At 31.9% G+C, this 13,924-nt stretch overlaps 3 protein-coding genes across 11 annotated transcripts in view; 2 read left to right on the top strand and 1 right to left on the bottom strand.

The window, feature by feature from the left end:
- The first annotated feature begins 1,294 nt into the window (after positions 1-1,294).
- Positions 1,295-7,954, top strand: LOC117146260. 5 transcript variants are annotated; one of them, XM_033312224.1, is made up of 11 exons: positions 1,295-1,347; positions 2,537-2,707; positions 3,475-3,567; positions 3,687-3,832; positions 4,206-4,366; positions 4,881-5,522; positions 5,722-5,849; positions 5,907-6,392; positions 7,525-7,667; positions 7,731-7,812; positions 7,863-7,954. In XM_033312224.1, exons 2-11 carry the CDS (start codon positions 2,591-2,593, stop codon positions 7,863-7,865), a joined length of 2,001 nt encoding a protein of 666 aa, XP_033168115.1. In that variant the 5' UTR covers positions 1,295-1,347; positions 2,537-2,590; the 3' UTR covers positions 7,866-7,954. The 5 variants fall into 5 exon arrangements, with proteins under 5 accessions (XP_033168115.1, XP_033168113.1, XP_033168116.1 ...); XM_033312222.1 differs by having other exon boundaries at positions 1,329-1,462; positions 2,532-2,707; XM_033312225.1 differs by having other exon boundaries at positions 1,329-1,462; positions 2,532-2,707; positions 3,475-3,525.
- On the bottom strand, positions 7,950-12,406 carry LOC117146261 (phosphatidylinositol 5-phosphate 4-kinase type-2 alpha). 4 transcript variants are annotated; one of them, XM_033312230.1, is made up of 10 exons: positions 12,318-12,406; positions 11,928-12,085; positions 11,772-11,869; positions 11,446-11,695; positions 11,263-11,393; positions 11,031-11,199; positions 9,538-9,689; positions 9,390-9,484; positions 8,214-8,278; positions 7,950-8,159 (listed from the first exon to the last, which is right to left on the bottom strand). In XM_033312230.1, the coding sequence occupies exons 2-10, from the start codon at positions 12,063-12,065 to the stop codon at positions 8,043-8,045; spliced, it is 1,215 nt and encodes a 404-aa protein (XP_033168121.1). In that variant the 5' UTR covers positions 12,066-12,085; positions 12,318-12,406; the 3' UTR covers positions 7,950-8,042. The 4 variants fall into 4 exon arrangements, with proteins under 4 accessions (XP_033168121.1, XP_033168118.1, XP_033168119.1 ...); XM_033312227.1 differs by having other exon boundaries at positions 12,268-12,379; XM_033312228.1 differs by having other exon boundaries at positions 12,237-12,379.
- Positions 12,407-13,862: 1,456 nt separating this feature from the next.
- LOC117146334 (transcription factor E3) overlaps positions 13,863-13,924 on the top strand; it is a 16,372-nt gene continuing 16,310 nt past the window's right edge. Inside the window, exon 1 of one of the 2 annotated variants that reach the window (XM_033312441.1) lies at positions 13,863-13,924. This exon is cut by the window's right edge and continues 261 nt beyond it. The gene's annotated coding sequence lies outside the window, so the exon portion shown is untranslated. The other variant, XM_033312442.1, reaches the window with a different exon arrangement.

The raw sequence follows: 13,924 nt of genomic DNA on the forward strand, positions 1-13,924 counted from the left end.
AATATGTTGTAGGAAACTACAATAAATTTTTAAGCTGTTAATTAGGGACATTCCATTAATAGAGTGTGCCGTTGACCACTTTCAGATATTTGAAGTTCCCATTTATCAATATCACGAGGGTTCAGCAAATTCGGGAAAAAATTCCTAAACCACATTGTCCAAGCTTCTGCGAATTCAAATTTAGTTCTTTGGTTATGGTTATGGAAATGTACCCAAACCTTTGATAACATCTCCTTTGGACTCGGTTAAAAGCAGTTCTCCAATAGACTTCCCTACTATCAGATACCCGTTACTCATCTGGTGGAACTGCAAACTCAAAGTTCCACAATTTTTCTAATATATCGACAGATATTGGTGAATAAAATGAGAAAAAAAGTAAAAATTGTTCAAAAGTGGGCGTGGCAGTTTTGGTAGGTTCGTGGACGTAAGAGTGGTCGTGTCCAAAATGTTTTTGGTATACCGATGGAAATTGGCAAGACGAACAAAACGAAAAAAACCGACAAATTTTTCAAAAGTGTGGGTGACAGTGTTGGGCGTTTGGTGGGCGTGGCAGACCGTTTGTTGGCAAATCGATAGAAATTTACAAGACTAATAAAAATATGAGTGTGCGTAGTAAAATGGGTCAACAAACTTGCGCTGCGTCATTGTTTCTAGTATCTGTATGCTTAATCTCAACCTTCTAGCTCTTATAGTTCCTGACATATCGACGTTCATGCGGACAGGCAGACAGATGGACGGACAGGCCCAGATCAACTCGGCTATTGATCCTGTAACAACCCTCCTGTTACCAATCAGGTTATAACCCTTTTACTCTAAGAGTAACGACTATAATGAGCCATAGTTACGTTGTTTTATTCATCCTTTGTTTTTTAAATATACATATAAATAATTTAAGAGTATAGAAACTTCGGTCATAGAAGCCAGCTACCTTTATTATTTTTCCTTAACTTAATCGCCTACAAATTAAAAGAAGAGAGATCGCTTTAGTGAGCACTCGGAACGAGCCTATTCGTCTTTATTTTTATATACTCCATCTTCCTCGCTCTCCTGCTAGCTGAATCTGATAGTCGAGGAACTGACTATATCATTCTTTCTTGCTTTGGGTGTGTTTTATGCAAATCTGTATTAGAAATAGAATGTCGTGCAGGTTGGTTTATTTCGTTTTATACGGGTCTCAATTCCAAATGTGCATTTTACATGCTTAAAAGCTTTAAATATATTTCAAAAAGAGCTTTTACTCATTTAAAATAAACTCATTTTTGAACATTGTATCTACAACATGCACACAATCTGACAACGCGAGTATACATAAAAAACAGTCGGTCTTCTACTTGCGAACGTTAATAGGTAATGATTAATCATCCAGAAAAGTCTACGTTTAGCAACTTTTAGTACGAGCAATTAGTTAATATTATCATTATTAATTTGTTGAACTTTGTTGCACCCAAAATAATTTAACAAGGTAAATACCATTTGTAAAAAAAATTATTATAAATTAAAAATCAAATATTTTGTGCATCATTTAAATATATCAGCCTATACATAACTTTATCATACAATGCCGAAGACTTGTTGAGTGTGTATTCGTAGAAAAGCTTCCTAATTATATAAATATCCTAGATAGAGATCGGGAATAGGTGTCATAAATAAAATTGTATTTTTTTCCCAAAAGATAGATGCGACATGTTCTTCTAAATAATAAAAATTTTAACAAAAGGTACGAGTTTTCATTTTCGAACCGCTGTCTAGCAATCGATTTTTAATAGTATGAATTTTTAATCTAAATTAAATTTTCTTATATCAACCAGTTTAGCAAACTATTTTAGAATTTTAATATACCGTTCAGCAGACCGGCAGAGACAAAACGTCCACAAAATGTTTTAGTATTTTTCCTTTTTTTCTTTGCTAATAAAGTGCTATATTATTCATTAAAACTTTTACAAATTTAAAGAAATTTACAAGATAAAAATTACAAAAATGTGTGTGAGCTTAGAAATAAACTTAAGCTGTGTCTATGTATCCAAAATCTGAATGCTTAATATCAACATTCTAGCTTGTATATTTCGTGAGATCGCGACGTTTATACATACACTCAAGCGGAATTTTTTTCTAAATACAACAAATCAAGAATTATTAAAACATGTGTTTCTTTTAATTTTTATATTTTAAAAACCTGTCCGAAAACATACAATCAATATTACTGGAATACTATTAAGAGGTTTTGCACGTTCAGCTTGCAATCGACCCTTCCGACCTTTACAACTTAAAAAGGTATTTTTGTCAGATCTCTTGTTTCAGTAATGCTATATTCAATCCAAACTTTAACCACGAAGCCGATCAAATTATATACATATGTATGGGCTCATGTGCACTATTAAATATAGTAGCTTTGCTGCATACATGCATACTGTATATACATATATCCATTTCAAACGCATAGCAAATTCTATTGCGCTATAAAGTTATTTCCGTAGGTGACCCTTGGATAGTTTCTCTATCTACCAAGTAAAATAATTAAAATTTTATTTCAGCAAAGCTATCATATTGCAGTCAGCACTTTAAAATTTACCAAGGAGCCGATTAAAATAACATGGACACTCTGAGCCCAAATAGTTCAAAAATATCTTCCGGAAATGAATTACCCTCAAAAAAAAGCAAATCTAAGAAAACAAAAACAAATGCATATGATAACCAAAATATAAATATGGTAAGATTTGTGGATTTCACTAGTTTTAAGAAATGTGTATGCAGGAAAAATATTTATTAATAAATTTTAATTTATTAAAAAGTCTTGTGACACTTGTTCAGAACAAGTTGGTTTCAGAATATCACCACGCCATGTAAAGTATATATATATTCTTGATCAGGATCAATAGCCGGTTCCATCTGACCAAGGCCGTCCGTATGCACGTCTAGATCTCAGGAACTATAAAAGTTAGACAGTTGAGGTGTGACAGAAAGATTCCGGAGATATAGCCGCAGCGCAAGTTTGTTTCTAAATATTGCCACGCTCTCTCTAACGCCCACTATCCGGCTAAACCTGCAAGGCCCCCACTTTTGCAAAACGTGTTTTCTCGATAATTCAAAATATGTTGAAAATTCTCTCGCTGCTTAATGGGTATCCGATTGTCAGGATCACGCGGGGAACTCGTCTATAGCGCTGAATATGCCATGAACATTATGGTTACATCCCTACTATAAACTTTTTTAATAAATTAAGAATTTACCTTGGGCAGTGACCACAAAAAGTCGTGAGCAATAAAAGTAACTCCCGCTTTGTGGCCATAGTTTACAATCTCTTAAACAGTACCCTATCTTATTTCGCGCTCTTTTAACCTGAGTATTGAGATAAAATAGCCTCTATGGTATTACTGGGTATATTGTGATGGAAAGATATCTAACTCATTGTAACAAAGTGTATCATACATTCCAACTAATTTATATTGCTTAAATTACAATTCTTTTATTTTCTAGAAAAAAAGTTTTACAAAATTCGATGATCTACAAAAACGTAATGTTATTCATGTACGTTCACGAGATTCTAAAAAAGCTCAATCATTTTTTCGAGTAAGCTAAGTATCATAAAGTTAACGCATTACATTTACAAAATAACAAAAGGTGGTAGATTTTTGAATTTATATCAATTTTAGTAGCTGCTTGAAAATGTAATTTTTTAATTTTATCAGTCTACAACACCTGAGAAGGTTGAAAACTGCCACCAATGCAAGAAACCCGTATACAAAATGGAGGAAGTCATTCTTAGATTGAAGACAGCAACAGCTATTTTTCATAAAACGTGCTTACGTTGCAAGGACTGCGGCAAACACCTTAAGTGAGTACCGAAAAGAATATATATATATATATTATATTATACGGCTATATATATTATATATATATATATATAATATATAATATATATAATATATATATATATATATATATATATAATATATAATATATATAATATATATATATATATATATATATAATATATAAGTATATTATATATATATATATATATATAATATAATATATAATATATAATATTTATAATATATATATATATATATATATATATATATAATATATAATATATATAATATATATATATATATATAGTTGAACCAATAATAATACACTTAGTAATAATCGATCAGACTCATTGAAAAGTATGTTACACGTTGAAATATGGTAAAAACCCACAGATTTGATGGCTACAATGTTCATGATGGAAGTCTATATTGCTCTATGCACTTTAAATTAATCTTCGCGCCGAAAGTAGTTTACGAAGAATTTGCCCCACGAAAACCCGAACTCATAATACGAGAGAATCAGCCAATTAAATTACCGCCGGATGTTGCTAAAGGTAAGAATAATTCTGCAACAGTTTATTTTAAGAATATCAGTTATTATTATTTTTATTAGTGTCACATTTAAAAACATTAATTACAATATACTGGTGTTTTTTAAAGTTTCATCTTTTTCATATTTCTTTACAAAATTTTCTTGCGAATCGATCCGTATTATACAACAGCGCCCTTCAGTCTGCGTGTTAGACCAGCGCAAAAAAAATTGTATATAGTTTTACTTACGATTTAGTCAACACAAAAAATTCGATTGCTTTGGCTATCTGAATTGTTTTCCCCATTTTAACTGGAAGAGAATGAAAGACTATAATATACCCAGCAATGGGGGCGAGAAGGTTAAGTCAATAACACGTATCATTCGTCGTTTCCGCAAGATTAGGTTGTAAACTTTTTTTTTTATATTGGGTTCATGAAATGTGGAAAATGTACTAATCAACAATTTATTCATTTTATTCAACATACTTTTATGGTAAGAATGAATATATAATCAAATATAATTATTAACTATTTTAGCATCCGATAAACCAAGTCTTGGCCTTGACGAGCTCCAAGAACTTAATCTGCGCTCAAAATGTAAAGTTTTCGAAAATGGCTATAAAGAACATAACAATAATTTACGAGAACATCAAGATATTGCTATTATGCATAGCAAGTCAATACAGTCAACACTAACCAAGCTTCATAAGCTAGGGATACCTAATTCAGAACTAACAAAATTAGACGATAACAACAACAGTGACAATAATTATAGTGATGACGAAAGCAACACGAATTTTATGTGCTTAAAAAAGGAGATCGAAAGAGAAACCCCTGTAGGCTTGGGGGAAGCCATGAACGATATAAGATCTAAGTTTGAGCAAGGTGACCTAATAGCAAAGGAAGGGCGCCGCGAGGAAAGAAAACAAGAAATACAAAACATACGCTCTCGATTGTTTCTGGGTAAACAAGCAAAAATAAAAGAAATGTATAAATTAGCTGTTGCTGAATCAGAACAGGCCGTTACATCAGTTGGCAAAACCCCAGATATTTGTGCTATTAAGCCCACTCAGGAAATAAAGAACCGATTTGAGAACGGTGAAGCTTATAAAGATAGTAAGATACTATCAAGCGAAGTAAGTTGTGGTATTCATGCGGATGCGGATGTATTCGAATCTGGTAAGGGTATACTATAACAGCCATCGTAAAACAGCACAGTTAATTGCAAAAAAAAGGCACGTATGAAAAACTGCACACTATGTATTTTTACTATTTTTTTTTTGTAGTTTGTGTTTTTTTACGAACCTGTTATAAGTAAAGTATATCATAAAATAATAATAACTTTGCTAAATATACCTAAGCTTTTTTAATAATACAGGAATAAGCAAAGCATCAAGAAACATCTTTATGGAACTAGATGCAAATATAATTTCGAGTTTAAGCAATCATGTAAAATATACCCTCCCCAATACAAAATATCAGTTACATAATCAAAAAGTGCAGGAGGTGAGTCTATAAATCAAAAGTTAGAACGTTTTTATTTTCATGACTTTTAAAATACAGAATAGCGATGTTGACATTGTCAAATCCGACTCAAAGCCAGAAGAAGTTAAGGCAGCCACCGAAGAGTTGTCAAGAAAGTTTAAATTCTTCGAAACATATTCTCCGGCCGAAAATAAAAAAGGGATATTCCGCATGACACCGCCACGCGAGGGCGTTGTAATGTTTCCACCTCCAGACTCCGATACGAATCAACAAATTAACACGACTTTATTCAATGATAACGTTTTGCAGAAAACAAAAACAACGTCAACTATTTTAAATAAGTTTCGCGAAATGGAGGAAAAAAAAATGAGTGATGAACACAAAGAAAAAACACCAAAGCCAATGAAGTGTTTTACTCCACCACCTGAAATTTCACATCAAGTTATCAGATCAGATACTGAGGAGGAAAGCCAAAGTGACTACGAACAAAATAGTGAAAACGACGAAATGCAGTCTGAAATTGTCCCTTCTAACTCTTGTTACAACGATAAGGCTTTTCTCGAGGTAAGATTTTCTTAAACTTGAATAAATGAAAAGCACAAACAGACAATTGAAAGTACGACATCAGCTGATGCATTATATACCGTAATGCGTTTTACAATACCTATGCTTATTTATCTAATTGAGACAGGCGTTATTCAAGTTTTTTTTTAATAAATTTCAATCGTACTTTATTATAACCGTTACTCGTAGAGTAAAAGGTAGATTTTCCGACCATAAAAGTATATATATTCGTGATCAGGATCAATGGCAGACTCGATCTGGCACTGTCCGTCCGTCTGTCTGCCAGTCCGCATGAACGTCGAGATCTCAGGAACTATAAAAACTAGAAGGTTAAGATTAAGCATACAGATTCTAGATACATAGAAACGGTGCAAGTTTGTTGACCCATGTTGCCACGCCCACTCTAACACCCAAAACTGCTACGCCCACATTTTTGAAAAATGTTTGGATATTTTTTCATAATTTTTTAGTCTTGTAAGTTTCTATCGATTTACCAAAATACTTTTAGCCCCGCCCAAAATTGCCACGCGCACACTTTTGGATTATTTTTTTAAAATTATTTTCTCATTTTATTCACCAATATCTATCGATATCCCAGAAATTTTGAAATTTCTAACGTTAAAATCTGAGGAACTATAAAGGCTAGAAGGTGAGATTAAGCATATATATTCTAGAGACAGCTGAGCGCAAGTTTGTTGACCCATGTTCCCAAAATTTGGCCATGCCCACAAGCCGCTTCCGGTATGTTTTATTATTTTGCTCTCATGTGTATATCAATATGTCAAAAACGTCCACGCACGCCCAACGGCCATACATTTTTTATTTTAAGGCGGCTTATGGTCAAAGTTTTTCAAAAATAAATTCCATGTTATATTGTAATTACATGTTATTACTATGTAATTCCTATATGTAGGAAAAGTCGTCGACGAATAATGCTTCTCGCTAAATCTATTACATAGCATACATAAGTGTAGTTCGGTAATCTTAGCAATACTTTTTCAAGAAAAAGTTGGACAGAGTAATAAAGTCCTGTACTCCCAATGACACCTAAAGAGTCTTAAATGATTTATAGCTTTAAGTTACCAGAAGTAATTACAAAGTATATTAAATACACATACTTATCGTTTTTTAGGCGCAAAGTGTTGCACGAGCTAAGCAATTAAGAGCGAAATTTGAAAAATGGCAAAAAAACGAAATAGAACAAGAAATAAAGGAAGGTCGCGTTGATGTATATTCACAGCTTATTTCAAACGAATCTATTGAAAGTGCCAAAACGTAAGATCAAACTTACTTATGTATCTTGACTAATTTTGCAAGGTAATTGTCCTTTAATTTCAGAATACGTGAACGCTTTGAAAATATGAAAAAATCGGAAACTGCTATGGAGAACACATCAAAAACTCAAATAAAACGTTTTGTTGTAAGTGCATTACAATAATTTTCCTAACCCGACTCACCAATTTATTCTAGTAACATCGTGATGGTCCACTAATTTCGAATTATCACTCAAAAGGATATTTAAGGCAATATATTGGCATTCACCAAAAGATTATCATCTGGAAGCTTCAAAATAATATCTTATATTTTATGTCTTAGATAAATACATTTTTGACATTTTGAATGTGGCAAATACATAATGAGTATAATACTTTATTCTATAGCTTTATCCATAAAGTCCAAGAATCGTTTGGCATATTGTTCAGGGTCACAGGTTGATATACCGTCAACATTACTGCCATATTTAACGGTTTTTGCTGCTTTAGCTGCCTAAAATATGCTGGTAAAATTAAAATATTTTTTTTTAAGTATTAATTTAAATACCTGTTTTTTAACTCCATATTGTGTAAGAACGTCAATAATAGCAATAAAGTAAATTTCGCGTTTTTCTGCAATACAGTTCAAAATATATGTTAATTCTCTAATTTTAATACCGGTCATCCGAGTAGTGGCAAAACTGTAATAGTGATTGGGGCCAAAATGAAAAATGTGCACTAAGAAACCGGTCATAAAAATCTCATTAGTTAACAACTGAAAGGTTTGCAATTTAAATTTATTAATAGGGTTCTATAAAACAATGGTTTACCTGCATTGTATGTAAAAGAACAAGTAGTTAATTTAAAAATGGACTTCTAGAGAGTAAAATATAAGTTTTCTGTTTAATCTTAATTGATCAAATGAAAACAAGAAGAAATAATAAAGCGATGACTTAAAATTGTTATGGAACCAAGTCCATCTCTGAAACACTTTTGAGGAGGGACTATTACTCGATACACAAACTTTTTGTGTAAGTACAAATATAAATGCAACATACAATTCTCAACATTATTATCTATTTATCAGAGATGCAGAGCCCAAGGTTTAATTTAGACAAAGTAATTTCTATGTGCTCTACAACATCGAAAAATTGAATTTTAAGCTGTTGTCTGAATGGCGGATGAACTCTCGCAAGTTTTTAATTGGCAAATACTTAATTTTAATTTTACAAAATTGTATGTTATTGGGCTATTTATTGTTTAATAAATTATTTAAATAAAACTTTATGTAATGTTACCACACATGTTGCAATGCACGAAACACGTAAAATCAATCGAAATAGTCATGATGGTTGACGATTGAAGCAACAGAATTTTTATGATGTTTGGCAGTAAAAGAGGTATTCCCAAGTTTTATTGAAGCTACGAGATTAAGTGCCGAATCAATAGAGGAAGTTAAAGTATCCTATTCAGAAATCAGTACTCCCTGGTATTTATTTATTCATGCATAAAATGGAAAAACACCATATATTGTTTATCCAAATATCTTGGATAAAAGCTTCAACGTAAATTTTGTTTAAATTATTTTTTTCAGTATTTCCTTTTTTACGTCGAAAACCCGTAAGCATAACTCTCAAAAACTTCAAAATATATAAAAACGAACAATATAAAAATATATGTAAGTTGCATGTTGATTGTTAAGTTATCAGGGCTAATGAGTACAAAACTTTTAAACTAAATTTACCTTCAATACTTGGAATGTCATATATGTCAACTTCATAAACGACTTCCTTATACTGTGCACCTCTTGGAGAATCAGGAGGAGTGTTATACGTCCAGCTTTAACAAGAAGTGAGTGTATTTAAGGCTTAAATAAAATATTTTTTATTTACCGTTCCCCGCTATCGCATTCCTCGCTTTCGCTGTTCTCACTGCGACCAACAGTTAGTATATTATCTCCCTGCAAAGCTTCCTCCTCTGCACGAACACAGTCATGCACGCCGACCAACAAAGAGTAATCCATAATGTGCAACTTTGTTAGAAGCTATAATAAATATAATATATAACATATGATATCAAAAAGTATTGGTAATTTACATTTATAAATAAATAAATTATCAAGTCTTGCAAGACATAATTATATTTACTGGTTATTTCAAGGTTTTTAGATAAATTTCTGCAGATTAAATGGTTTTCGAGTACCACTTCGTATGAGTTTTTTTTATTAATTAGATTTAACGCCATATTGAGATTAAAAGATGAACATTTCAGAGACATGTCCAGTGCAAGTTGGTTATCCTATGTTGCCACGTCCACTAACCGCTGAAAACTGTCACGCCCACCCTTTAAAAATGTTTTTTTTTTTGAAAATTTTCCGTTTTGTAATAGTTCTGTACATTTTTTCGATTAGTCATATAACCTTTTACCCCCACAAACAAAAACGGTCTCTCCCATACTTTTGAAAACTGTTTCGATATTTCCATCGGAATACCAAAAACTTTTTGGACACTTTCCTTTTAAAGCACCCTAACTTATTTTTATTTTTTTGCCAATTTCTATCTGTATGCCGAAAAATTTTGAAAATCTTATTCGCAATCCTATTAAGTTGAGTAACGGGTTTTTATAGTTGACGAACTATAACGTTCCCTTTTGTAAGGTATTATACCTGTTACTCGCAGAGTAAATGGGTATACTATATTCGTTGGAAAGTATATAACCGGTAAAAGGAAGAGTTTCCGACCTTATAATGTATATATATTCCTAATCAGGATCAATAGCCGAATACAAACGTCCATCCTTATGAACGCCTATTAAACTATTAAATCTAAAGAATTCAGATTAGACATGAAGATTCCAGAGGCATAGACGCAGCTACTAAGTTTCTAAATCTTGCTACTCTAACACTCATAAGCTGCCCAAAACTGGGAAACTATATATACACATATAACTATATATACACATATATTATTGTTATAAAATTATGCATGTCGAACTTCTTTGTCCATTCCATTCACATTTTTCTCCACCCATCTTTGTCGTTAATATAAGAGTTTATCCTATAGATTTTTGCCTATTTTATACCCATTACTCGTAGAGCAAAGCCAAAGACATCTGCCAAGCCCACACCATCCGACCAAAACTGTCTCGCCCACAGTTTTAAGATATGAATTAATTTTTTTTTTGCCAATTTCTATCGCCCACACCTTAGAGCATAAAAATTTCACCAATTTCCTACCGATATTCCTGAAATTCCTGAATGCTGGAAATTTTCGATCCCTTTTGGTCTAGCTGAGTAACGGGTATCTGATAGTCGGGAAACTTGCATTCTTCTTTAAATTCTGATAAAAACAATTGGTATACAAATAAAAGAAAAATGTTCGCTTACATCCACATCGTTGCTCAGCGTGTCCATTAGTTTGTCCTTAGCTTCCTTTCCAATGTCTAATTTAACTTTTTGTTTTATAAAATCATTGTCCTTTAAAGTCGGCAAATTTTTTTCAAGTTCCTTTTCTGATGCTTCCCGATCAACGGTGCTACCTTTTAAATCAAACTTTCTATCAAATAAATAAAGGTTATACTATACATATAAGCAGTGTAACTTTCAACATATTTCATACTTGTGTATAGTCAAGTGGGAGCTGAAAACATTCCTCATGACAACGAAGTAATATTGCACACTTTCTACAGTGATACGATACATTCCCAAGTATTGCGGTAAAAGCGTTTTTCCGTGTCTTTCCACAACGTACTAAAAATTATAATAAGGGATATTTTAATCAATTAAAACATACATTACTCACCGGATGGTATTGCTTTAAAAATGCGTGCATTCGTTCAATTTCTTCCGATGTCAAACTTTTTATTATAAAAAATTTATCATAACTCTCATAAAATTGCGCTCCTGATTTTCCAGACGAATCAATTTGAATAGGTTGGGATCGAGTTAAGGACTCGCGGTAGTCAACATCATCAACACCAAATCTTTCACGTAAATTTCGAAACACAAGGGGGCAATATTCCTTGACTTTGAAATGTGACGGCATGTTTTCTCTGTAGTGGTTATAATATCAGGAAGAGACCGACAACAATTGAGAATATCAAATATATATTTGTTTTGGTTACTTACTTATTAAATAGATGATTATCCACCTTAATTTTAGAATAAGCACGAAAATCGTCCGGCAAAAGCATTACAGGTATATTTACGTGACTTAATTCATTTATCTGGAAATATTTAAATTTAGCTTATCTTTGCTTTTTTGGTTAATTATTTGTTACATACAGTGTGATTTATTCCCCACATGAACACACTTAAAATTGGTTCATTGGCTCTAAATAATTTAACCTTTTGATGCTTAACCCTGAAGTGCTTCTTTTTTAAAATCCGGGGCTGGGATGTCGATGAGATCTTTTTTTCCATATTTTAAGTGGCAAAAATGACTAAAAAAGATAGTTTAACATTACTAAACAAATTAAGCAAAATTAAAGTTAAAGCTGATGAGCCACTAAAAAACCAAATTATTTTAATAATACATGCATATATAGCAAAATTGATTAATACAATGTACAGAGTTGCATGTAAATTGTTTACCAATTTACATTAAACAGAACTTTGGTATTACATTTTAATGAAAGTTAAAAAAACCAAGCGTTCATAATATATTTAGTTTACTTTGGAGATATGCTTATTATATTTTACAGTGACTCGCACGCTTTTGAACGGACAAATTTGTAGTTTACATAAATTTATAAAATGAAATGCCTTATCGATAAATTCAGACATGTATTCATTGTTTTTTTATATCGGTATATGAAACGCTGTTTCCACTTAAAAGTTATTCTGATATCACAATTTTATACTTTAACTCTTAAAGTATATATACCACAATAATGAGATTTAAAAGGTTTTACAAAGAAGAAAGCCGGTACCGCGTGCCTCCCCAATGTTTCTAAACGGGATTTCACAGAGTTAAATATCTTTTAATCTCTTATTACAAGCATGCATTAATAATAAAAACCACTTAGATCAAACTATTAGACTAACTGCCTTGTATATTAAATGTAAAAGTTTTTCTTAGGAGTTATTTTTAGGAGAGCAAAAGCGCATTTTCGAATATGAAGACTAATTTAAAGTTTAGCAGAAATGTGCGTCCATCGAAATTCTCTGCTATAAATGTTTATATTTTAAGCTGCCAAATTAACACCCGGACAGAATTGAAATAATAAAATAAAAATTCGGGCATGCTTCAGTAATCGAATTAGAAAGAATTTTACGATTTCGATTTAAAATCGAAAAATTTGTCTTCATATTCGAAAATGCGCTTTTGGTCTCCTAAAAACATAATTCGTAAGAATTTTGAAATCGAAAAATCGGGGCTCCGGTTTTCGAATTTGTAAGAATCTTTCGATTTGTAAAACCGGCACTTTTGTTTGGTCGAAATGAAAAGTAAATGCCTATGTTTATATCAAGTAGTACATTGTATATTACACATCACCCCACAAGATCATTCTGATACATAGATATTTTATACAAAATTGATTTCTGACCGCACCTCGGATTGAAAAACAATATTTTGCCGTCGGCAACAAAAATTTTCGATTTGGCGAGAGGTCATAAGTACGTCGCCACAAGCTATCGTGAAAGTTTCCATGTTGTTGGTGAAACGAAACAGGAAGTTAAAAATACTTATAAAATATAAAAAAAATTGTGAATTGTGAAATTTTGGACGCTCTATTGTCTGAAAAAAAGCTAAAACAGCTGTTTACTATTTATGAAGCATTCCGATATCAGAAGTGTTGCGAAAACCTGAGTACCTAAACACGAAATCGAAAGATTTTGTCCAAACAAAAAGGAAAATGAAAAAGAAAATCTTAATGAGACAAGTAAAAATGTACCTAAAAACTTTACCACTCTTGTTTAAAAAGTCGCTTTAAATAACTTGATTTCTTTCCGTCATAATAAGATAATTATGCAAATTGCATTTAATTAGTTAAATTGTCAAGTCAATTGTTGTCGTACATTGAATGTGTTTTGATTACTTTACTTTACTTCGCTAAGATATGTTATTGATCATAAAATGCAAGATAATTATGTCGTAGAATTTTAATGAGATACTGTCAGTTTTCTATGCTCTTTTAAAATCACGATATATGTGCGATCACTTACTGGCATATTCTCACCACTATTAAAAGCTCTAGCCGTGTTATGAAACTTTAGGTATTCATTAGTAGGTCCGAATCTTTAACTGCTATGAGGCGAATTTATGTGAACTTCAGAAT

This window comes from Drosophila mauritiana, chromosome 4 (genome assembly GCF_004382145.1).
Source record: "Drosophila mauritiana strain mau12 chromosome 4, ASM438214v1, whole genome shotgun sequence".
NCBI classification, from domain to species: Eukaryota; Metazoa; Arthropoda; class Insecta; order Diptera; family Drosophilidae; genus Drosophila; species Drosophila mauritiana.